Source organism: Sminthopsis crassicaudata, chromosome 2 (assembly GCF_048593235.1).
Source record: "Sminthopsis crassicaudata isolate SCR6 chromosome 2, ASM4859323v1, whole genome shotgun sequence".
Classification (NCBI taxonomy): domain Eukaryota; kingdom Metazoa; phylum Chordata; class Mammalia; order Dasyuromorphia; family Dasyuridae; genus Sminthopsis; species Sminthopsis crassicaudata.
In genome coordinates, this window is record NC_133618.1 from 675,008,437 (window position 1) to 675,032,499 (window position 24,063).

The window sequence follows — 24,063 nt, forward strand, 5'->3', positions numbered from 1 at the left end:
TAAATGCTAATATGTACACTGAAATCTTTTCTAGAGGCTTCTGGAAGCTGGAGCTCCCCTGTGCCATCCTCAAGTCTTGTGCTGAAGGAGAAGGCAAGCATTTCTGAGCATCGCTCGGTTGGTATTCGGTTGGAACTAAGAACGATCCAGTTCCACCTGCTCCTGCTCTCTGGTGCTAGGGCAGTCCGGTTCCCAATGGGCACCAGGCCAGGCACCGGCAATGGCCTGTGGTAGGCCCCCCTCCCTCCGCCCCCCCGAAGTACCCACCTGAGAGCTCTTGCCACACTTCGCCTCTCCGGCCACAATCACAATCTGGCTCTGGAGAAGACTCTCCATGAAGGGATATTTTTCTTTCCATACTGGAAGCTCTTCTCTTTCTTTCAAAAGTTTATAGTACTGAGAAGAATAGGGCAATCCGTCGAAAGCATTGAGCTCTAAATCCTCACAGGCCAGGATGCCCTCCTCGTCCTCAGCATCGCTGGAATCCAGGGAGTCCGGGAAATAGCGCTTTTCACAGGGCGTCTCTGGGCAACAATCCATATCATCCCCCTGGATCATCCTCGGAACGCAGTTTAGTCTGGGGAAGTGAGCCCTGCGTCGGCCATCAGCGTCTCCGGGCCCAGCCCAGTGGACGGCCCCCCGGCCCTGGCTCCCTGCTCATGGCCGCCGCTCCTGTTGGGCTGCCGGGCAGCCTCCCGGGGCATGGGGCGGTCACTTCAGAGCTCCTGGGCTGCCTCGAGGTGGTCTTCCGTCAACTGAACCCAAAGTGACAAGGACAATCAGAGAAACAGCTCAGCGTGCGGGCAGCTGGCGGGTCTGCCCTTTCAAAGGCCGGCCGGCCGCGCTCAGGCCGCTGCTGTCTCCTTTGGTTCAGTGGGCTCCCGGGCTCCGGCTGACCTCTGGCACACCCTCCGCCTGGGGACGGCCTGTAAAAGAAAGCCACGGGGGGCCACAGTGGTGAAAGAGAGGACGGTCACATGGCCCCCTAATCCCAGGACAAAGAGGCTGCTGGGGCCTGCCGGGAGGGGCAGCCTGGGGGTCCGCTCCCATGTGCTCTCCCACATCTGCGGCAGATCCTTCCCCAGGAGAGCCTCTGGGTTAGGAGAGGATGCAAAGCATTGTTCGGGCACTCTAGGAGCAGGCGGCTGAGAACAGCAAAGGAGGGGAAGGGGCGGCCCCAGCTCCCCCTTCTCCGCCCCCTCATTCAGGAACCAAAGGGCCCCTGGGTTAGGGCAGCTCTTCCCAAAGCTTTCTGGCCTTAAATCAGACATCCCCCAAATGGATCTACCCGCAGTTCCTGGCAAACACAATTTTATACTTCAAGGAAGGGTGGTCCACTTACCCGTGGGTGGTGGGGGTTGGGGGCGTCGCTGGTCCCAAATGGGGATCCGATCCGGCCTGCCTCGCTTAGAACCTTCTGGACTCTCACAGCCGGCCTGAAATTTCCAAAGGCAGAATTTGTGGGTGTTGGCCCAAGAACCTTCCCAAGGAAGCCTGGAGGTGCTGGCCACGTGGGCTGCGGCCTTGAGCTGTCCTAGTTCAGGGCAGGCCCTTATCTGGGAGCCTACTCCAGCCCTGGCCCAAAGGCGGGGCCAGCTCGGCCCTCCTCCCCTTGCTTTCCCAACAAATCTCTTTCCCAACATACCTTGGGACAAATCAAACTGGGAGGAATCCACAGAGTTTAGCCCCAAGCTGAGCCTAGGAAGACAGGGCTAGTCAAGTGACTCGGGCATCCTTCCTCTGGCCCCCTTCACTGCTTCAGGCTACTCTTCTCTCCCTTAGCCCCTCTCTGGTCTATTGATCCCCTCCTCACCCCCACCCCACTCAGGCCCCTCCAGGAGCTGGGCCCCACATCCAGCCAGGGCTCTCCTCAATGACCGAGCCTTCTTTAGCTCCAGGCTGCCACTGTCCATCTCTTCCAGGCTGATGACCCGGCTCCTCCCAAAGAATCTCCAGCCAAACGGCCTTCCCTCCAGTTCCCTCCACCCTATCTCCTCCTCCTCCATCCTCCCACACCGCCTCCCTCTGATGCAGCCCCATCTCCCATCCTGTCCCTGCTCACCCTCATTCTATCCCCCAAAGATGGAAAGTAAGCTCCTCCAGCCTGGCCAGGCTCCCTTTGGCATTTGCATTTCCAGGGCCATGCCCCCCTTGCCAGCTGTGACTCTGTGAGAAAGTGCCCTAACCCCATGGAGGCTCAGTCTTCTCCTCCGTAAAATGGGAGCCCTTGCACTGTCCAGCTCACAGAGACGCTACTGGCAAAGTGCCTCCTCCTCCGTGTGAGCGGCTCCTATTACTACACATCCCTGTGTCAGTGTAGTTGTGCAAAAAAGATGAGGGAAAGGAAGCGCAATCACTAAGAAGCATGACTTTCATCATCGAGACAACCCTCACTTTTGGTCAGAGCTCTTGCTTTCTGCTCCGGGTCCTGGTGCCGGCATCGATCCCTGCCCTCGAGGAGTTTGTGATCAACAGGGAGACAACACACGGACAAAAATGCTAAATGTCTCGTCTCTGGGCGGGTGGGCAAGCTCGGTACAGGAGAAATAGGAAATGATGAGCAGGAGGGATGCCCCAGGATGGGAGAAGGCTTCCTGTAGGAGCGGGATTTTAGCGGGACTTAGAGGAAGCTGAGGAGGTCAGAGGTAAGAGCGGAGTGGGGAGCGCAGGCCAGGCCTGGGGGACAGCCAGAGAGAAGGCTCTGAGCCCAGAGATGGAGGTGAACAGCCTGGACGCTGTGTCACTGGATCCAAGGGGACGTGCAGGGGGAGGAAGGTAGAGGAAGGCTGGAAAGGGCTCTGAATGAAAGACAGCATTTTGTATTGGATCTTGGAGGCGCTCAAGAGCCACTGGGGTTCACTGAGTGTGGGGGGGGGGCAGGGGCAGGTCTGGCTTTTGGTGGCCGATGGAAGAGGGATGAGAATGGGGAGGGACCTGAAGCAGGCAGACTCCCCAGTGGGCTTTAGAAACACCTCTTTTCTTAAAATCTCTCTTTATCTCCTATTTCTCCAAACCCGGTCTCATTTGATCTTCACAACCCACAGGTGGGGCGCTCCACTTACCCCATTTTATAGATAAGGAGGCTGAGGCAGTGGTTAAACGAGCTGCCCAGAGTCACAAAATCACTACGTGTGAGAGGCCAGACTGGCTGCCTGGGGAGATGATGTAATTGGGTCTCCTTCAGACTCCTTATCTCATCTCCAGGAGGCCAGGGCTCTCCCCCCAAACTGAGTCACTAACATTGTATCCAGCAATCGGCTCTTCAAGGATCCCAGCACAGAATCCTTCCTGTTCCTTCATAAGGACAAGATTAAAGTCCCCTCTGACTTGGCGCCCGCATCTTTCCTATTTCCCACTGATGCAACGGACAGAGAAAGGCAGGAAGAGTCCCTGTTCCAGGAGCCGTCCAACAGAAACAACTATGTGTGCGCCAAACACAGAGGAGATGGAAGGAATTCACGGTGGGAAAAACGGAAAGGAGATCTGAAGAGTCGTTCTTCCACCGTTCTTCACTCTTAGGGACTCAAGTTCTGAAGGGGCAGTTTCCAAAAGAACTTCGCCAGCTCTGCCAAAGGCTACAAGCTGGAGAAGTAGAGGGCACGTGGAATAGTTTCATTCCCGTCAACTACTGAGAATAAGAGAGAAAGGAAAATCTGGAAAGTGAACGGGCTAAGAGAGAGCTATACTAGTAAGGCAACTTGGGTTTTATCCTTGGTTTCAGACATAGGAACGAATGGTCAGGGATGCGGTGCACCTAACGAAGGATAGTCGGGATGTTTCTGCAAATCTAAGCAAAAGAGGGGAAGAGGGGGGCAAGAAGAGAAGTACCAGTGTGGAAAGAAATTAGATTCCAAAAGAAGGGGCTGGAGCGTATAATAGGAAGGAGAATATCGGCAGAAGCTTCCACAAAGTCAAGAAAAACGAAATCCAAAAAAGGACAGCGGCACAAACCCAAGCTCTTGGATATTTATAGATAGGCACAAGTCTGGCAAGATCAATCAAAGGTCCCAACACAAGGAAGCAAACTTTGACATCCAAGTTATCACTGAGATTCAGTGCGCTGGAGCTCATGGAGAGCACTGTTCTGCATGGGTATCGCGCATTGAAGTGAAATTGGACAGGAAGGAATTGGGTTTGTTAAAACTGTATATTAAGCAGGTAGAGTAAAATAAAGCTTGTAAATTTATGACAGAGAATCAATTATTTTTAGTAGTTGTTTAATGAATGAAAATGAGTCTGTAAATTTATTGCAATGATATAATTACTATTTCTGGCAAGATGTGTTTACCACCAGCTTAGTCTATCCATTAGAGAAATAGGGTATGTTTATTTTTGAAATAATAAAGATCTAGGTGGATTAAAAAAATATTCACAAATTCATGTAAGGAAATTCACCCAGATTTTAGCAAAATACAAGATGGGGAAGGTGAACCTAGATTGTAGTTCATCTTTAAAACATCTGGTTATTTTCTTGCATTTCAAGCTCAAGTCAGCAGTACGACAGAACAAACCAAAAAGCCAATGGGATGTCAGCCTGGGAAGCTCAACCAAGTCTAAAGAATTGTAGTGTAAAGAATGTCACTGGAGAATAGCATGACTAGGTCAGAAAACATCACCACCATCACCTGCCTCGTGGGAAGGCTACGGGATCAAATGAAATTATGTAACTTCAAAGTGCTCAGGTACTTACAGAAATGGGTAACTTATTATTCTTTGGCCAAAGAACTTGTAACCCAAAGACAAAAAGAGAGGGTACTCAGAATTACACTGTTTTATGCCATCTTTAAATACTAATTTAACTGTAAGAATGAAATTTTTGTCTAATGGCCAACAAACTAACCTATTACTGAAGAATCCTGTATGAATAACATTACCAGATGCGACAAAGTTGGGGGCAGGGGAAGGTTAACACGAGAGAACAAGGATCCTCAAAGATTTTGGTAGGCCCACGCCCAAACTTACAAGGGCTAATTTAATTGGCCAAAATATAGTTTTACAACTAGATTCAGCAAATAGACTTCCTGTGGATGAATGGAGGAAGCAGAGGTATATATCATCCTGCAGGTTTTCATAATGGGCTGCAACTTCAAAATGAACTGCCAAATTAATCTTCCTAAAATGCTCTGATGCAGAAACTTCTTGGGCTTCCTACCACTTCTAGGTCAGAGGTTCTTGACCTTTTTTGGATCACTGCCCTCCCTTGCAGTCTTGTGAAATCTATAGATCTCTTCTTGAAAACAGGATTCTTAATGTGTAAAATAAAATATACAGGATTACTAAGATACATAGATAAAGCTTCCATCTTACACACTTGCCACTGCCAAGAACTGTGCTAAGGAAAACAATTTTATTGAAATTGTTATCAAAATATTTTAAAAAATACTCTACAGAAATGCTATTTACATCCAGAGAAAACTATGGAGACTCGATGGATTGAAGCATGCCATTTTTGCTCTTCTCATGGTTTTTCCCTTTTGTTCTGATTTTTCTTTCATAACACAACTATTGGAAATATGTACATGTATAATCCATCATTTTTGCTGTCTTGAAAAGAGGTTGGCAAGGGAGGGAAGAAGAAAATAAGTTGGAACTTAAAATCTTTAAAAAAACGGATTCACAAACTCCCAAGTTAAGAATCTGGGCTTTAGAATAAATACAGACTTCATCTTGGCATCTAAAGGAAACCTGAAGAGTCTGGGTCCCAGGTCCTTTTCCAAGCTGACCATTATTTCCACTCACACTGCTCTGAATTTGACATGCCATTTGCCCAACTTTTCCTCTAGATCTGGGATTCTCTGCTTTGTCTTAGAGTCTTGAGCTTTCTTCCAGACGCAGGTCAGCTCGGGTTTCTCGTCCTAGCGTTTCCCCAAATGCTCCTCCCTCCACCCCAGTGTTCTCTCTTCCTTTCTCAAATTATCTTTGATCAACTTCTCCAGTTACATGTTGAATCCTCCAAAGATAAGGTCTAAGCTTCTTCAAGGCAAGACCTGGGTCACTTTGTCCCACTTTTCAGGATTCACTGCCCAGAGCAAATGCTTAGTGCTTCTTGGACTCCAGTGAAGTTGTTCTGGGTGGGGTAAATCATCAGTGAGAGGGGGTACAATGTTCGGCACATAGTGCCTAATAGATATTTGCAAGAGTACTAACAGATGAAAGACAAAAAGAGGGAAAAGGGGCCATTTCTATTTCTTAGGGTAATTTATCTGAATGCTCTGATAGCAGAACCAAAACAGCTGGACAGACTAAATACTGAAACATAAAATCTGACCTGCAGCCAAAACAATTTTGAAAGCACTGAAGGATCAAACTGCAAGATGCATGAGAGGATAAAAGAAAAGTAAAAAGGGGGGAAAAATCATGGTTTTAGGCTTGGAGCACGGAAGCAAACTGTGCCTTTACTGGTAAAGAGCACACATGTCAGGGAGCCCCATATACCAACATAGGTCTCTAAGATACAGCTTGAAAGAGTGGGCCAGAGACTTGAGAGGTCACATAGCAAGCCATTCTGTTCAGAGATAGGGCTTGAACCTTAGCCTTCCTGACACTTTTTTTTTTAAATTAAAAAATTTTTTCCAGTTGCCCTTAAAACAAATTTGTTTTAAAACTTTTGCGCTCCAGATTTTCTCCCTTATGCCCACCCCATTAAGAATCACATATGAAGTTATGCAAAACATTTCCATAAAAGTCAAATTATGAAAGAAAACATGGGTGTCCCACCTTAATAAAATAATAAAAAAGTTTAAAAAAAATGAATGATTCATTCTGTATTCAGCAGACACCATCAGGTCCTTTTCTGGGTATGGACAGGATTTTTCATCATTAAGTCCTTCAGAGTAGTTGTGGATCATTGTATTGCTGAGAATAGCAAAGTCATTTACAGCTGGTCCTTCCAGAACATTGCTATTACTTTGTATATAGTCCATTTCATTTTGTTTGAGCTCATAGAGGATTTTCCAGATTTTTTTTCTAAGAGCATCCTGCTCATCATTCCGCTAGAATAATAATATTCCATAACAATTCCATAACAATCACATATCTATTCAGCTATTCCCCAACTGATGGGCATCCCCTCAATTTCCAATTTTTTCCCCTGAGAAAAGAGCTGCTACAAATATTTCTGTAATATAGGTCCTTTTCCTTTTTTTCCCTCCTGTTAAATCTCTCTTGGTATTCATGCCTAGTAGTGGTATTGTTAAGGATATGTATGAATTTATAGTCTTGTGGGCATAGATTATATCTTTTGATCATTTATCATTTGGGACATGGCTCATATTTTTTATAAAACTGACTCATTTCACTCTGTTTGAGAAATAAGGCCTTATCAGAGAAACTTGCTTCAAAATTTTTTACAATTACTAATGCTACCTATTTCCCCCCATTTATTCTATTCTCTTCTCTTTTCACCCTGTCCATCCTCAAAAGTATTTCAATACTGACCACTCCCTCTCCCAATCAATATGCCCTCTCTTTTATCACCCTTCTTTCTTCTGGTATCTCATTCCCCTCCTATTTTCATACAGGTGAAAAAGATCTCTATGCTCATATTTGGTGTATAATTTATTTCATTTTTGAACCAACTCTGATGAGGACAGGATTCACTCAATCACCCTCTCCTTCTCCTCTTCCCCTCCACTGTAAAAGCTTTTTCTTGCCTCTTTTCTTTGGCAGATAATTTATACCATTCCACTTCTTTCTTTCCCTCTCACTCCTTTCTCACCCCTTAATTTCATCATTTTTAAAAGATATTATCCCTTCATATCCAATTCATACTTGTGCCCTGTCTAAATATACTCTTACAAATTGTCATAATGAGAAAGTTCTAATGAGTTACAAATATTACCCTCCCACGTAGGGAGGAAAACAAATAAACCTTATTAAGTCCCTTATATATCACTTTCCTGATTACCTCTTTATGTTTCTCCTATATTTGAAAATCAAATTTTCCAGTTAGCTCTGGTCTTTTCATCACAAATGCTTGGAAATCCTCTTTCACTGAAGTTTCACCTTTTTTCCCATAAAAACTATAGTCAGTTTTTCTGGGCAGGTGATTCTTGGTTGTGATTTTAGCCACACTGTTCTCTGGAATATCATATTTCAAGACTTCCAGTCCTTTAATGTAGAAGCTGCTAAATCTTGTGGCTTCACTATACTTGAATTGTTTTTTTTCTGGATGTTTGCAATATTTTTTCCTAAATGTGCGAGTTCTGGAATTTGGCTATGATATTCCTGGGAGTTTCCATATGGGGAATCTTAGAAGATGATTGATGGGATTCTTTCAATTTCTATTTTACCCTCTGGTTCTAGAATATCAGGACAATTTCCCTTGATTTTGGCTCTTTTTAAAAATCATGATTTTTAGGTAGATCAACAATTTTTAAATTCTTTCCTGGATTTACTTTCCAGGTCAGTTGTTTTTTCCAATGAGATAGTTCACTCCCCCCCCCCCCCCCATTTTTTAGTTTTTCTTTATTCTATCTTGATTTCTCACCAAAGTCATTAGCTTCCATTTGCTGAATTCTTATTTTTAAGGAATTATTTTCATCTGTAAGCTTTTGTACTTCCTTTCCTATTTGGCTAGTTTTGCTCTTGATTCTTCTCATTAGCTTTTTGTATATCCTTTTGCATCATTCTCAATTCCTTCCCTAATTTTGCCTCTTTTTTGATTTTCAAAATTCTTTTTGAGCTCTTCTATGGCTTGACCCCAGCTATTTTTCTTGGAGGCTTGGAGGTAGGAGCTTTGACTTTGTTATCTTCTGAGTGTATTTTGATCTTGTCACCATGGTAACTTTCTATCCTCAGAAACCTTTTCTGTTGTCTGCTCATTTTCTAGCCTATTACTGGCTTTTTTTTTTTTTTTTTTTTTTTTTCCTTTCTTTCTGAGGCTGGGATTAAGTGACTTGCCTAGGGTCATACATTTAGTAACTGTTAAGTGTCTGAGAGCACATTTGAACTCAGCTTCTCCTGAATTCAAGGCTGGTGCTCTATCCACCGTGCCACCTAGCTGCCCCCCTATTACTGGCTTTTAACTCTTTGTTAAAGTAGGATTCTGTTTCCAGGGTGGAGGGTGCACTGCCTCAAGTTTCAAGGCTTCTCTGAAGCCATTTTCAGAGATCTTTCTAGAGACCTGACTGACCACAAGCCCTCTTTTCTGCACTGGCTGAAACTCTGAATATGTGCACTGGGAATCAGACAACCAAGCACTTAAGGCTAATTACCGATTGGACAATACTCTATTAGCATATGCTTGGAAAATGGCCCTTCCCACTATCCTATGCAGGATCTTTTGGTGTATATAGAGAATTGTAGGAGGGATTAGGGGGTGGAGTAAGACAAGCCAGAGTCATTTTGGCTGTGGAGGAAGAGAAGGGAGGAGCTTGAGTCTATTCCTTTCACTTGTCCCCTAAAGGCCAAGGACTTTTGCTTATTCTGACTCTGGCTGATTCTAAGGCATCCAGGGCGCTAACTCGGTCCTCATACCCTGGAACTGTTAGGGGTGTCCCTGCCCCACTGCAGCTGTAAGATCAAGTCCTAAAATCAGAGTCCTGCTTTGCTGACACTGGGGCCTAGGCTGCACTGGGATTATGTGCTGGACTCCCGTTGCCACAGACCTTCAGAATCCTCTTGATATCTCTGAGCTGAGAGATCTGGAAGCCACCAGTGCTGCCACAGGGGTCCCTAGTCTGTTCCCGCTTCACTGGCATGGGGCTGGGGCTGGAGTAGCCTGCACCAGGGATTACATACAGGACTCCTCACCCTGTTGCCACAGACCTTTTCTGCTGACCTTCTAAATGGACTTGAGCTAGAAAAGGTTCTTTTTGGATGTTCTGATGCTCTAAAAATGTGTTTAAAGTCATTGTTAAAAGGAATTTGGAGCGGTTTGGGGAAGAGGTTGGGCAAGCTGTTAACCCTTTACCCTGCCATCTTGGCTCTGTCATTTCGGCACTCTTGTTAGCCATTTTGCCACACTATGCTGAATGTTGATGATAAGATCATACCAAGAAAATATTAGTAAATACTAACCTACTGAAGATATCCTAGTCCTTCCGAAATACCCGTGATAATGGTCTACAAAAGCTTCAAAGGCAGCCTTGATGAAAAAATAAGAAAGGCTTAGGCAATCTCCCAATTACAACCTGTAGCTTCAGGCCCACAACTGACTGAAAGGTTGAGTGATCCTGCTATTTTTGCTTGTGCAAACACACTTGTATTTTAATAATTTGACCTCATCGGGTAAAATTCAGGCATAGTTTCTTTTCCAACAAAATGTCTTCTCATTCATTTATGGTCATAGAAGAGTTCCTGACAAGTTTAAAAGCTTTGAGTTTTTACTGAGCTCAGTAAGCACCGAGTACTTACTCAAGTAAGTCGGAGGAAGACACAAAAAGGAGGGGTATGTTTACCGAGAGTTCGCCACTACCATGGATGATGTCCCATGAAGGGCTGACATGGAAGAGGATTTCCCAACAGATGGTGAAATATTCCAGATGTTCTTGTTTGCAGATAGTATTTATTGTATCAAGCCCTGGAATATCACAGCACCACCTCGTAGAGACCCGGGACAATTCACAAGAAACTGGACTAACAACTGACATGGGAAAAAGCCAATGGATAGATGCTACTGTCCAGAATATAATGTGCACTTTGAAAAGCTGCTGAACTAATCTACCAATACATATGTAAATATAATGGAGACAGGGCCTGAAGGTGAACTGGGTCTAAAATGGAACAGGAAGGAATTGGATTGGATTGCATTTGGAAAAGTGCCCAGAGCTTTCAATGGTCCTAAGCTACTCCCTGACACCTCCTCCTCTGAAAACCTATATTCTTCTGGTGATATAACAAGACTAAAATGCCAGTGTCTGAGGAAATAAAACTGGGCTCTCCCAAAGGACAACAAGGTAAACAGCTCATGCAAGGGGGCTGTAATTACTGACAAAAAATCACCTGTGTGTAAAAGGCTCAGAAAACATATGACTAAGAAGAGTTGAGTTGGCCAACCAACAAAGACAGTCAAATCCTGAGAAAAAGTGTCTGCTATTCTGGATGAAATCTCATGTATTAGGACACATAAGATGTGGACAGGATGAGAAAGAATGCCTAACTCTGCAAACTGCAGTGCTGGAAAGAATGCCTACAATGACGAGGTCATGGTTCCACTTTAATATTGAAGTATTGTATTTATTTGCACAAAAATCTGAGTGGGACTGCTCTAGAGGAAATCTCTGGACTCCAGAATTTAGAAAAGGCTGTTTCTACAATTCCATTTGTTTTCATTAACAAAAACCTTAGTCAGTAAAAGCCTTTTCTGTTTTGCTTCTGAATCTTTTGATCCTATACAAGAAACACTAAACACCACCTCCAAAAAAATGTCTACATGAATTTGCTTTCAGGAAATCTAAATGGATTACTAAAGCAACCAAATTACACAAGTATTCATTATTCATTCTTATCCTAGGTTGGCAACTAATAAGTAATGGATAATTAATAATGCAATTATCAGAACTCAAATGACTTCAACAATTCACATACAAGTATATTACTTTTGATTAAAAAAAAAAAATCGGTGTTCTATATATGGGATTTCCCAATTGGAATCAATTGTTCAAGTATAATAATCACATATCCCTTGCAAGTCCTTTGCAATTCAAGAGTTTTGTTAACAGCTGCAAACTTTGAATAAATAAGCTGCTCACTGTTGCTCTAAATTATCTTTGTTTTTCATTGCATAATGTTCTACGTGAAAGTTTGGTTAAAACTTTTATTTAAATAATACCCATAAGTATTAATTTGGTTTGTTTACATAGTTCAAGTTTCCTTCTTGCTCCAAAAAGAATAAGATTGTAAGGCACATTCTTGTATCAGAATCCTTGTACTTTATACTTTGTGGACATATCTCATTTGATTCTCATTTTAACTTTAATAGGTAAGGCACCCTTCAGGTGCATAATATGTAGCAAGATTCCCACTTTACAAATAAGAAAATTAAGGCCTGAAGGGAATGAATGGTGTGTTCCTATTGTCACAAAGTTGGTGGATTTTACAGATGGAAGAATCACCGAGCTTTGCTGACTTACTCCACTGCACCAAGCAATCCCTTTTTTAGGGAAGGCTAAGAAAATGGCAGTTGTCTTGCATGTTTTAAAAACATGATAATTATAAATAAGCTAATGGAGATGTAGATCTGATATATTGTTTCTTTTCATGTATCAATCAATAGGTATTGTCTTTGCTAATATGGTTAGGAAGATCAGATTAATGCCTTTCAAAAAAAAAAGCAGCAGAATACATCTATGAGTTACCTAATTCCTATTAAATGGTGAGCTAACTTCTGAAAAATTCAGAAGAGCAGTTAATGGGGCCTAGAGCAGGAAGCTATTAGTTGTGGTAGAAAAGGAACTAGATTTGGAGATAGGAGATCTTTTGGACAGTGGCCAACACAATAAGCTTCAATTCTGGGTCCTCAACTCTGTTACACCGCCCATCCTTTATAACAAATAGCTATGTGCCCCCAAGATCTCTATCTAAAAATTCATGTTTCATTCTGTACCTTTAGTCAATCGTTTTTCTGGATAAAAGTGGAAACATTCATCATCAGTCTTTTGGAATCAATTCCAAAATTGCGGTCATTGCAATAATCAATTTTCTTAAATCTTTTCATCACTGTTTTACTTGTTAATAGTATCAATGTCATATAAACTGTCCTGTTGGTTCTGCTCATTTCACTGTACACTAGTTCATACAAGTCCTTCAAGGCTTATCTGGATCTGTCCCTTTAATTATTTCTTATGGTACATTAATGTTGCATTACATTAACTATGTTCATTTATTTAGCCATTTTCCAATGATGGACACCAATTGGCTATAGTTCTTTGCTACAATAGTGATGGTAAAATTATTTTTTATTATTCTTTCTACCTTTGGGGTATAAATTTAATAGTGGATCACAGTTTAGAGGTCTTTGGGTTACAGTTATCAAAGTGCTTTTCAGAATTGTTGGATCATTTTATAATTCCACCAACAACACATTTATCTTGTAAAAAGTCCCTCCAATAGTTGGCATTTTGCCTTTTTATCATCTTGGTCAATCTGATGGAAATGTATTAAGATTTCAATTTGTCTCAATTTATGTTTCTTTTGTTAGTGAATTGAAATACTTTTTCATATGGTTGTTGATAGGTTGCCTTCTTTTGCAAGCTGCCAGTGCATAATTGTTTCTTCTGTTGAAAAATAACTCTTCATATAGCCTTGTATTAATTCCCTATATAGCTTGAATAGCAAGTGATTGCTATTTTAAGTGATAATGATTTAAGTTAGTCTTAATTTCTATAAAATGTTTTGTAGTTGTATTTATGTAACTTGTTTCTTCATAGCTAGCCTTCTAGTTATTTTCTATGATCTGTAGTTATTTTGGAAAAGCCTTTGGCATTTCTCTATTGCAGATAATGTTAATCTATACTTTTAGTTAGATGATATTTACCATACTATGGAAAAATCCCATTTATTGTTATTCTTCTCCCCTCATTTTAAAAACATTTTTATTTAAAGTTCTGAGTTTCAAATACTATATGAAAACATGAAGAATGAAGGCACAGCTGGTACCAGGATACTTAAACCCACAAAACTACTGGGGTGAAAAAAAGGGTTCTTCAGAATGCTATGTTTTTTTTTTTTTTACCTAAACAAATTCGGGTCTAAATGAACAGTTCTGATCATTTTTACAGCTGTAGTCTAATAATTAAATGACAAAAGACTTCATAAGAACTAAACTATGTAGTAGTGAACATGCTTTAGATTTACTTATTCACCTGGCAGGAAATTACACCATTGGCAAAAACAAACCTATGTCTTGAACTAGTTCTGAGATGTCCAGGGTTTTACTTTTCCCTTTTAAAACAAAAATTGTTGACTTCATCCTACCCAGAACACATAAGGACCAAGGGCTGTCAGTAACTAAGAGTTGTGCTCAGGCTATTTTAGGGCAGGTGATCCTGAAGACCTCATATACAACACTACAGAACTGCTCACATTCTGGATCATTTTTCTTCAGTTTTTTTCTTCCCTTTCCTCAACAATCAGCTTTGTCATCCTCATTATCATCATCATTACCATCACCATCTTCATCTTCATTAGTTTCTATTAAATGTAATAGGATCTTGGAACTACACCTTTGCTCAAGTAAAAAGCCAGTTTTGGAGTTAAAATAAAAGATGTTCCATCTTTATTTTAGTTGGTACTTTCAGAAATTTCCCAATGGGAAAAGAAAATTGAGGAAACAATCCTTGAAAACTAATTTTGCCACAGTTCAATTGTTTTTCTTGATAGTTTTCAAACTGATATTTCCACCCCACCTACCTGTCACTCTGTATTTGTCATAACTTCTGCTCCAGCAAAAGAGTAGGGATATGAATCATCTGTTTCTGAATGTATCCATTTTGTCTTTGTCAACAACTAACCAACATTTATTAAGAGTCTACTATGTGGCAGGTACTATACTAAGCACTGAGGATACAAAGAGGCAAAAGGCAGTTCCTGCCTTCAAGAAATTTATATTTAATGGGGAAGACAACAAATAAGAGATAAAAAAAGCTCTGGGACTTGAAGCCAAGGAAGCTAAGAAACAGAAATGAGGCATGGACTCAGCCAGAAAGAATGCCTTAGGGCAAGGCAGTGTGTTATGTTATCTATGGGATTTAAAGTGAAATTCCAATGTGAAGCTCACACATTGGCCATCCAGTGCTTCCAAATAGGCTCATTAAATTCCTAAACCATTTCACTGAACCATCAAAAATTTCAGTCAGCCAGAATTCAGGAATTCTTTAGAGCCATCCTTTTTAAAATCTATTTTCCTCCTTCTTCAGTGTTTCATTAATTTCCGCTGAATTTTATAATCCAGTTTCCATTTTTCTTCTGTAGTTCATAAATTTCATTACTTCACTTTTTCTTTTTTTATCAAAAAGTGGCTGGTGAAGAATCAAGATTTTTTCAAAGGGATTAGATCAAAAAACTTTGCTCCTCTACCTGTGCACAATTATTACTTGAAGATTTTTGAGGGCATTCACATATAGCTTAATTATTTTTGCAAAATTTTGAAGGTATCATATTGATGTTCCTTTATTGATGTTCTTTGAGGGACAGAAAAATTTGAGAATTCGGCATCATGACATATTTGCTGTTTTTTATTTTTATCAATTTTTTTATATTTATTTTTTAAAATATATTTTTATCAATTTCTTCTTTGACTTTTTCAACATTCTACACTTCTTGTTGACTGAATCTGGTTTATCCTTTATTGTCAATGTCTGTCATATTGCAAGATCTCTGAATATTTGATATTTTGGAAATAAATGTTCCAGGCTCTTCAGGAATATGTATTTTTGTTTGTTTGTTTGTTTTGTTTTTGCTGAGGTAATTGGGGCTAAGTGACTTGCCTAGGGTCACATAGCTAGGAAATGTTAAGTGTCTGAGGCCACATTTGAACATGATTCTCCTAATTTTAGGGCTGGTGCACCACCTAGCAGCCCCAGGAGTATGAGTTTTTGAGAAAGAAAAGAATGTGATAAAAAGGGGAGCTGGGTTCCCCAGAACAAGTAATTTGTTCTCTTTAGTATTTCAGAATCTATACCTGTTGTGAGGAACTTTAAAAATGTTACTTTACATTAGAATTGTTCTTTGAATGTTTGATAGAATTCACTTGTATCTAATTGGGGAAAATAGTTTCTATAAAGATTCTTCATTTCCTTTTCTCTTTTTTGATATTAGCAAGTTAGCTTCTGTCTTTTAAAAATTATTTATCAAACCGCTAGTAAGCATAATATGTAATGGAGATAAACTGGAACCTTTCCCAGTAAGATCAGGAGTGAAACAAGGTTGCCCACTATCACCATTACTATTCAATATTGTATTAGAAACGCTAGCCTCGGCAATAAGAGTGGAGAAAGAGATTAAAGGAATAAGAGTAGGTAATGAGGAAATCAAACTGTCACTCTTTGCAGATGATATGATGGTATACTTAGAAAACCCCAGAGATTCTAATAAAAAGTTATTAGAAATAATTCACAACTTTAGCAAAGTTGCTGGATACAAAATAAAGCCACATAAATCCTCATTTCTATACATCACCAACAAAATGCAACAGCAAGAGATACAAAGAGAAATTCCATTCCAAACAAATGTCAAGAGTATAAAATATTCGGGAATCCATCTACCAAAGAAAAGTCAGGAATTATATGAGCAAAATTACAAAACACTTGCCACAAAAATAAAGTCAGATTTAAATAATTGGAAAGACATTCAGTGCTTGTGGATAGGCCAAGCGAATATAATAAAGATGACAATACTCCCCAAACTAATCTATTTATTTAGTGTTATACCAATCAGACTCCCAAGAAACTATTTTAATGACCTAGAAAAAAATAACAAAAAATTTCATATGGAAGAATAAAAGGTTGAGAATTTCAAGGGAATTAATGAAAAAAAGTCAGATGAAGGTGGTTTAGGTGTATCTGATCTAAAGCTATATTATATAGCAGCAGTCACCAAAACCATTTGGTATTGGCTAAGAAATAGACCAGTCGATCAGTGGAACAGATTAGGTACAAAGGACAAAAAAGGGTAAAACTATAGTAATCTAGTGTTTGACAAACCCAAAGATACCAACATTTGGGATAAAAATTCATTATTTGAAAAAAACTGTTGGGAAAACTGGAAATTAGTATGGCAGAAATTAGCTATGGATCCACACTTAACACCATATACCAAGATAAGATCAAAATGGGTCCATGATTTAGGCATAAAGAATGAGATCATAAATAGATTAGAGGAACAGAGGATAGTCTACCTCTCAGACTTGTGGAGGAGGAAGGAATTTATAACCAGAGGAGAACTAGAGATCATTATTGATCACAAAATAGAAGATTTTGATTACATCAAACTAAAAAGTTTCTGTACAAACAATACTAATGCAAACAAGATTAGAAGGGAAGTAACAAATTGGGAAAATATTTTTACAGTTAAAGGTTTTGATAAAGGTCTCATTTCCAAAATATATAGAGAACTGACCCTAATTTATAAGAAATCAAACCTTTCTCCAATTGATAAATGGTCAAAGGATATGAACAGACAATTCTCAGATGATGAAATTGAAACTATATCCACTCATATGAAAGTGTTCCAAATCACTACTGATCAGAGAAATGCAAATTAAGACAACTCTGAGATACCACTACACACCTGTCAGATTGGCTAAGGTGACAGGAACAAATGATGATGAATGTTGGAGGGGATGTGGGAAAACTGGGACACTGATGCATTGTTGGTCAAATTGTGAAAGAATCCAGCCCATTCTGGAGAGCAATTTGGAACTATGCCCCAAAAGTTATCAAACTGTGCATACCCTTTGATCTAGCAGTGCTACTACTGAGCTTATATCCCAAAGAAATACTAAAGAGGGGAAAGGGACCTGTATGTGCCAAAATGTTTGTGGCAGCTCTTTTCGTAGTGGCTAGAAACTGGAAGATGAATGGATGTCCATCAATTGGAGAATGGTTGGATAAATTATGGTATATGAAGGTTATAGAATATTATTGCTCTGTAAGAAATGACCAGCAGGATGAATTCAGAAAGGCTTGGAGAGATTTGCATGAACTGATGCTGAGTGAAATGAACAGAACCAGAAGATTGCTGTACACTTCAATGTTGTATGAAGATGTATTCTGATGGAAGTGGTTATCTTCAACATAAAGAAGACCCAACTCACTTCCAGTTGATCAATGATGGACAGAAACAACCAAACCCAGAGAAGGAACACTGGGAAGTGAATGTAAATTGTTAGCACTACTATCTATCTACCCAGGTTACTTATACCTCTGGAATCCAATACTTAACGCATGACAAGAAAATTGGATTTACACACATATATTGTATCTAGGTTATACTGTAACACATGTAAAATGCATGGGATTGCCTGTCATCTAGGGGAGGGAGGGGAAAATTTGGAAAAATGAATACAAGGGATAATGTTATAAAAAAATTACTCATATATATATACTGTCAAAAATTTTATAATTATAAAATTAAAAATTATTTATCAATTCAATATTTTATCTTATCTCTGACTTTCAGAATTTTTGTTTTTGTGTTTGTTTAGAGCCCAGAGGCAGGAATACAAGTTCAAATCCAGCCTCAAGATATTTCCTAGTTGTGTGTCCTTGGGGAAAGTCACTTAACTTCTGTTTGCCTTATCTACTGAAAAAGAAAATAGCAAAGTGCTTCAGTATGTTTGCAAGAAAACATCATGGATAGTATTGTAGAAGGAGTCACATATGACTTAATAACAACAATGAATGTGAAAAAATTGTTGCTTTTCTAATATTTTTAACCACATGAATGAATCAATTAGACTTTTTTTTTTTGCTGCTAAAAGTGTTTAAGAGACATATTCCCCTTAGGACTGCTTTGGCTATATTCCATAAGTTTTGGCATTATCAATTGTGTCTGTATTTTGTTCTTTGACTCACTGATTCTTTTCCATTAGTCTTTATGTTAGAATCCTTCTTCAAAAGTCCTTCAATGACTGATTTTTATTATGTTCAGCAAAGGTTTTACTTACTATCTCTGCTTTTCTGAATTTGCTTATGAGCCTGCATTTGTGGCCAATTTTTGTATAATAATTTTTATTACCATTCAATAATCACTAGATACTTAATTTAGTTAACTTTTCTGAAGTTCTATTCATGTCTCTTAATTTTTCTTGTATATCTTTTTGTTAAGATTTATCTAGGTCTGAAAGAAGCACATTATAATCCTCAACTATCTGCTTTCAATTTCTTACTATAATCTGATTATATCATTTGGATGCAATGTAATAATTAGCAGGCATTTAGATTTACAGAGTCTTCAAATGTATTATGAATTTGATTCTCAAAACAACCGTGGGAAGTAAGTATTATTATTCCCATTTTATAGATGAGGAAACTGAGGAAAAAAAGGTTAAGCAACTTGCTCAGATTCATGTAGCTGTGTAACTGTCTCAAGCTGAATTTGAACTCAGGTTTTGCTTGACTCCAAAACCAGCATTCTATCCACTGTACCAGCAGGCTGTCTCTAATTACATAATAAGTATCAATGCCACATATTATGTACTGATATTATTTTAATAGAGCCTTTAACCAAAGTAGTTTTCATGCTTATTCCTTTTAACCACATCTATTTGTATTGTTATTTTGTCCAAGATCACAATTACTAACCATGCTCTTTTGAATTGTATGAAGGATATAATAAACTCTGCCCAAGCCCCTCATTTCAAAGAATATGAGCAAGTATGTTTCAAGTGCATTTCTTATAAATAGCATATTGTTCAATTCTGCCTTGTAGTCTAAGCATGCTATTCTCTTACATTTTATGAGTGATTTTACTCCATTCACAGTCACTGTTTTGATTGTTCATTGTGTATTTACATCCTTTAGAAGTGCTAACTCTTTTTCCTAATATTCTCCTCTTTATGAAATCATAGATATCTATAAAAGTGATCTGTTCCTATTCTTCTGCATCTCTGCTCTTTGACAAGCCAAGATCCTATCTTTAGTTTTTTTCCTTCTTTCTTTCTCTCAACTCTCTGAAGTTGAAATTTCTAGCATATTTTTCATCACTCTCCCTGATGATCACTTATGCAATGAAATCACAGTGGGCAAGGGATGGAGTAGAGAGACTGGACCTTTGGTGTAGTGAAGTTCCAGTCGGGAAATTCCCTGTGCTTATACAGGTCCAATTTGCAATTTATTTTGTTCAGAGAATTTGCCTGGGCCATGGGAAGGCTAAAAGACTAATCAGTGTGTATGTAACTAAGAGAGAACTTGCACTCCAAAGCAGCTCTCTATGCCTTACGCCACATCTGCCGATTTTATTTAGAAGGTCTTAAGTCCTTCATAGAATGTCTGTGCCTTAATATTCTCTGTAACAGATGTTGGAGCATAAGCTCTAATTATCTTCATGTTGGCTTTTATGTATATCTTCATCATGTATTGTACAACAAGAGACTCCCCCAAGTGTTCCATGAAATGCTGTTTTTTAGTTGCTTTAGATGCCCGGCAAAGCTTTGTTGTTGTTCAGTTGTAACTGACTCTTTGAGATCCCATGTGGGGCTCTCTTGGCAAAGATACTGAAGTGTTTGCCATTTCCTTCTCCAGCCCATTTTACAAATGAAGAACTGAGGCAAACAGACTATGGGTTACCCAGCTAGTATCTAAGGTCGGATGTAAGCTCAGCAAGATGAGTTCTCCTGACTCCAGGCCTGGAGCATTGGGCATGATGGTGCCCCGAGATGCCTGATAAAGCTCTACTAACTCCTTTATCAGTCCTTCCAAAAAGGACATGGAAAAGAGCCTCCCACTGAGCTGCAGCTGACTTCTGTCTTCTGCTTTCATTTAGAGCAAGACGGACATGGTTCAGTTCTTTTAATAATAGGATCCTTTCACAAGGATTTCACCCTTGAGTCAACAACAGTTAAAATTCATGTTATATATGATTTAAAAATGTTGATTTTTTTTTGGCACTCTGTGTCCCTGCAAAAGGCCAGAATTAAGAGTTTTTGTATTTTTCTTTGTTTTAGGAGATGATGTAACTTAAGATTGGATTACAAGATGGCCAGTTTCCCATTAACTAAAATGATTCTGAGAGCAGGTATAGTCTGGGTCTTAATGTAACTTTTCTACATGGTTTCAGAGTCATGCAACAAATACTTTACTCTTATCTCCTTCCTTTTTCCTCAACTGTACTTAATATTCTCCTGCTGTTCTCTATCAAAAAGGAAATCAGATAATTCTCCAAACTCACACTAAGGTAAGGAGGTCTTGACATAGTTTCATGCTAGTCTCATTGCAGCATGTCAGTCTCAACTTTTGGACATATCAGCTGACTCACAAGTACTTTTTATGTCCTGCCTTGGTAGGGATACAAAAACAAAAACTTACACTCAAATAGGGAGGAAGAGGAGACATTTGCACCATTTACAGCTGTACAAACAGAACATACAAAGCAGATGCCAGAGATTGTTCTGGGGGAAAAGACCCTAGCGGCTGGAGAGCCTGGAACAGAATTCATGCCTAAGGAGACACCTGAACGGATCTGAGGAAGTCAGGATTTCCAAGAGGCAGAGGTAAGGAGGGTGAGGGGGAAACAAGCATGCTCTGTAAAGAACAGCAGAAAGACCAGCTTGATGGGATTGTGGAGTACAAGGAGGAGATGAGTGGATGAGAAATGGAAAGGCAGATGAGGTTGTGATGAACTTTAAATGCCAGGATCTGGAGGATGCTGGGAGCCACTGGGAATATGAGAAAGGTACTGACAGTCAGATCTACACTTGAGAAAAATCACTGGCAGCTGGGCGAAGGAATGGACTGGAAAGAAGAGAGAAGGAGGCTGACCCGGTGAAGGGGATCAGGGTGGTTCAGGGAAGAGGTGGGTGGAGCCTGGGGTAGAGAAGTTGTAATGGTAGAAATGAAAAGACCTGACAGCTGATGTGTGGGAAGGAGATGGGTGAAGAGTTGGAGAGGTGAAGAGGGGACAGATGAACACTTGAAAACAAAGAGGAATTGGAAAAGGGGTGGCTTTGGACTTGGAACTTTCAGACACCTCAAGGATAGCCAGTTCAAAGTCCAAGAAATAATTGATGATGTTAGATTATGCCTTCCCAAATATAGGTCTATCTAGTGTATCTAAAATGAAGCCATCTCAGTCTAGTTCTACAAAGACAGACACGGAAATGCATCTATATAGATTAAAATCATTTGTAAAAAAGGAGAGGATTCAGAATAGAAGCTGGAGGAACACCCACAGTTACGTGGGGAGACACAGAACTTGGATAATCCAGAGGCTGAGAAGGAACATTCACAAAGGTAGGAGGACCAAGAGAGGAGAAAGATCGGGGGGGAGGGGTTTCAAGCATGTCAAAGGCCACAACAAAGCTGCCAACTGCTTTGCCATCAGGGTCATCCATTCTTTCTTATTAACATTCTGCACTGTGAACATCTCTTTTTTCCTCATTACTTCCTCATGCATGGCCTGTGTTTAGTAGCTAGGTAAAAAAAGACTGCCACTCTCCCTTTTTCAGAGCTGAAATCTGAAGGACTAGGACTTTCCTCATTTTCATGAATTCATTTCAATTCTAATTCAGTTCAATGGCCAGGACACCACACTACGTATTGAGGATAAAAGTCACCAGGATGACCATAACAACCCACAGGAATAGGGCTCGTTACTGTTAACAATACACAACTCACAAGACTCATAGAATGAACATTATTTGTCCCTGTTTTTTAACAGATGCCAAAAAGTGACTTCGAGGTTTCATCGGATTACTCAGAATCTAATAAAGCCGACTGTCATTTTTTCTGAAAATTCAGAAGGATTTTGATAGAAATGAGAATGTGCTAAGTACAGTATATATGGCAGCTGGGTGGTGCCACAATGTACAAAACTTTGGGCCTGAAGTCCCCAAGAAGCACCTCCGTAGCACGTTCTAGCTGGGTGATCCTGTTGGCTGCAGCTCTCTCACCTGTCAAGCGAACTGGAGAAGGACATGGCCAACCACTCCAGGATCTTTCCCAAAGAAACTTCAAATGGGGCTGGAGAGCATCCCAAATGGGGTTAAGAGCTGAACATGACTGAAGAATGCCTGAACAACAAACAAAAGGTGCTCGGACGGGAGAAGTCTAAAAGGAGAAAGAGAGATTCAGAGAGGAAAAGACAATTTTCCATGTAACTAGTAGCATCGGGCCGAGTCTTGATAGACGTGGATTACAACAGCCTAAGAAGATGGAGAGGGAATATGCTAAGTTGGGGGTAAGTGAATTTTCTGCAAAGGACCAGAGTCAATTTTTTAAAGCTTTGCAGGGCAAGATACAAAGTTGTGGATATTATAAAGCTATTTATGTAATAAGAAAACAAAATTCAAACTAAATTATATATATATATTTGGTAATACAAATCTCCTAATGAGAAGAATGGAATTCTTTCTGGGGGAAACGATACCATTTTATTTTATTGAACCTCAAAGTTCCCTATCATCAAGGTAGACTGCAAATGTTCTGTCAAGTGGCTGATCTGTAATGAGATTTTATGTATTTTATATTTGAAAACATCTTTTCAACACAGATAGATAGCCCCAAATATTGCTCTCAGTCCACTCATATTTGATTTTAATTGAGCATATTTCTCATTTGGAAAATGCTAACATAATAGGATTCTATTAGATTTTTCTTTTACTTTTTAGCATGTCATCTTATAACTCATTCATTTCATGTAACTGAAGGTTAGATAGAAGCTCAATTACAGCCTAGTTAAATAGATTTTGAAATATGGATCTTTTCTCCTAGCATTAAGGTCCAAAAAATGCTCCTGGAACTGATATTTGAGACTGGAAAAATCACTTCAAAGTGGTACTCCTTGCCTTAACCTCTGAAAGCCCAGAGGGTCCAAAGCAGTCTCATGGGACTTGGGATTTAAATGTTAGCTGTAGTCAAATGGACTTGACTGCATCCTACATTTTGCTGAGAGGTGACCTACGCTGCAATTTTAGGTGGAATTCCCTCACAAACATTTTCAAATCTGCAGCAAAAGCTCACTTCCAAAACCATTCAGGGTTATACAAACATTTGTTGAGAGTATCTTTCTTGTTCAAAAAAATTTCAGTCTCAGCCTTGAGCTCAAAAAAATATTTTCTCTCTTTCTTTGTACTGACATGGGTATGCACTGGCACTAAACACAACACTTATGTAATAGGCCCTGTCCACTCAGAATGATGAATTATTTGAATTTTGCCTCTTGGCCTGAAAAGCCTAAAGCAACTACCAAATATGCTATTGTTGCATGAGCCTGTAAATAATTCAAGGTAGCTGTGTTCTAGCCCCATCCCTGATCTGGAGAGGAGAGGGGAAGGCAAGAGATGATCAGCCTTCATAACCTTTCCCTCCAACAGAGTCAAGATGCTTCTCTCAACTTCTCTCCACTGTTGTTCTTCTCTCTGCAGCCAAAGCAGAGAAATTCTGGTTCCTGTCCTACAAGATAGAT

The 24,063-nt window shown here is 39.9% G+C and overlaps 1 protein-coding gene across 2 annotated transcripts in view; it reads right to left on the reverse strand.

Moving 5' to 3' along the window:
- Positions 1–24,063, reverse strand: part of DHX32 (DEAH-box helicase 32 (putative)) — a 67,354-nt gene that overhangs the window by 36,238 nt on the left and 7,053 nt on the right. For both annotated transcript variants that reach the window (XM_074297135.1, XM_074297136.1), the window contains exons 2-3: positions 1,343–1,436; positions 268–926 (exon numbers count right to left, since the gene is read on the reverse strand). In XM_074297135.1, the coding sequence (XP_074153236.1) occupies positions 268–558 (291 nt within the window). In that variant the 5' untranslated portion in view covers positions 559–926; positions 1,343–1,436. The remainder of the gene's footprint in view (positions 1–267; positions 927–1,342; positions 1,437–24,063) is intronic.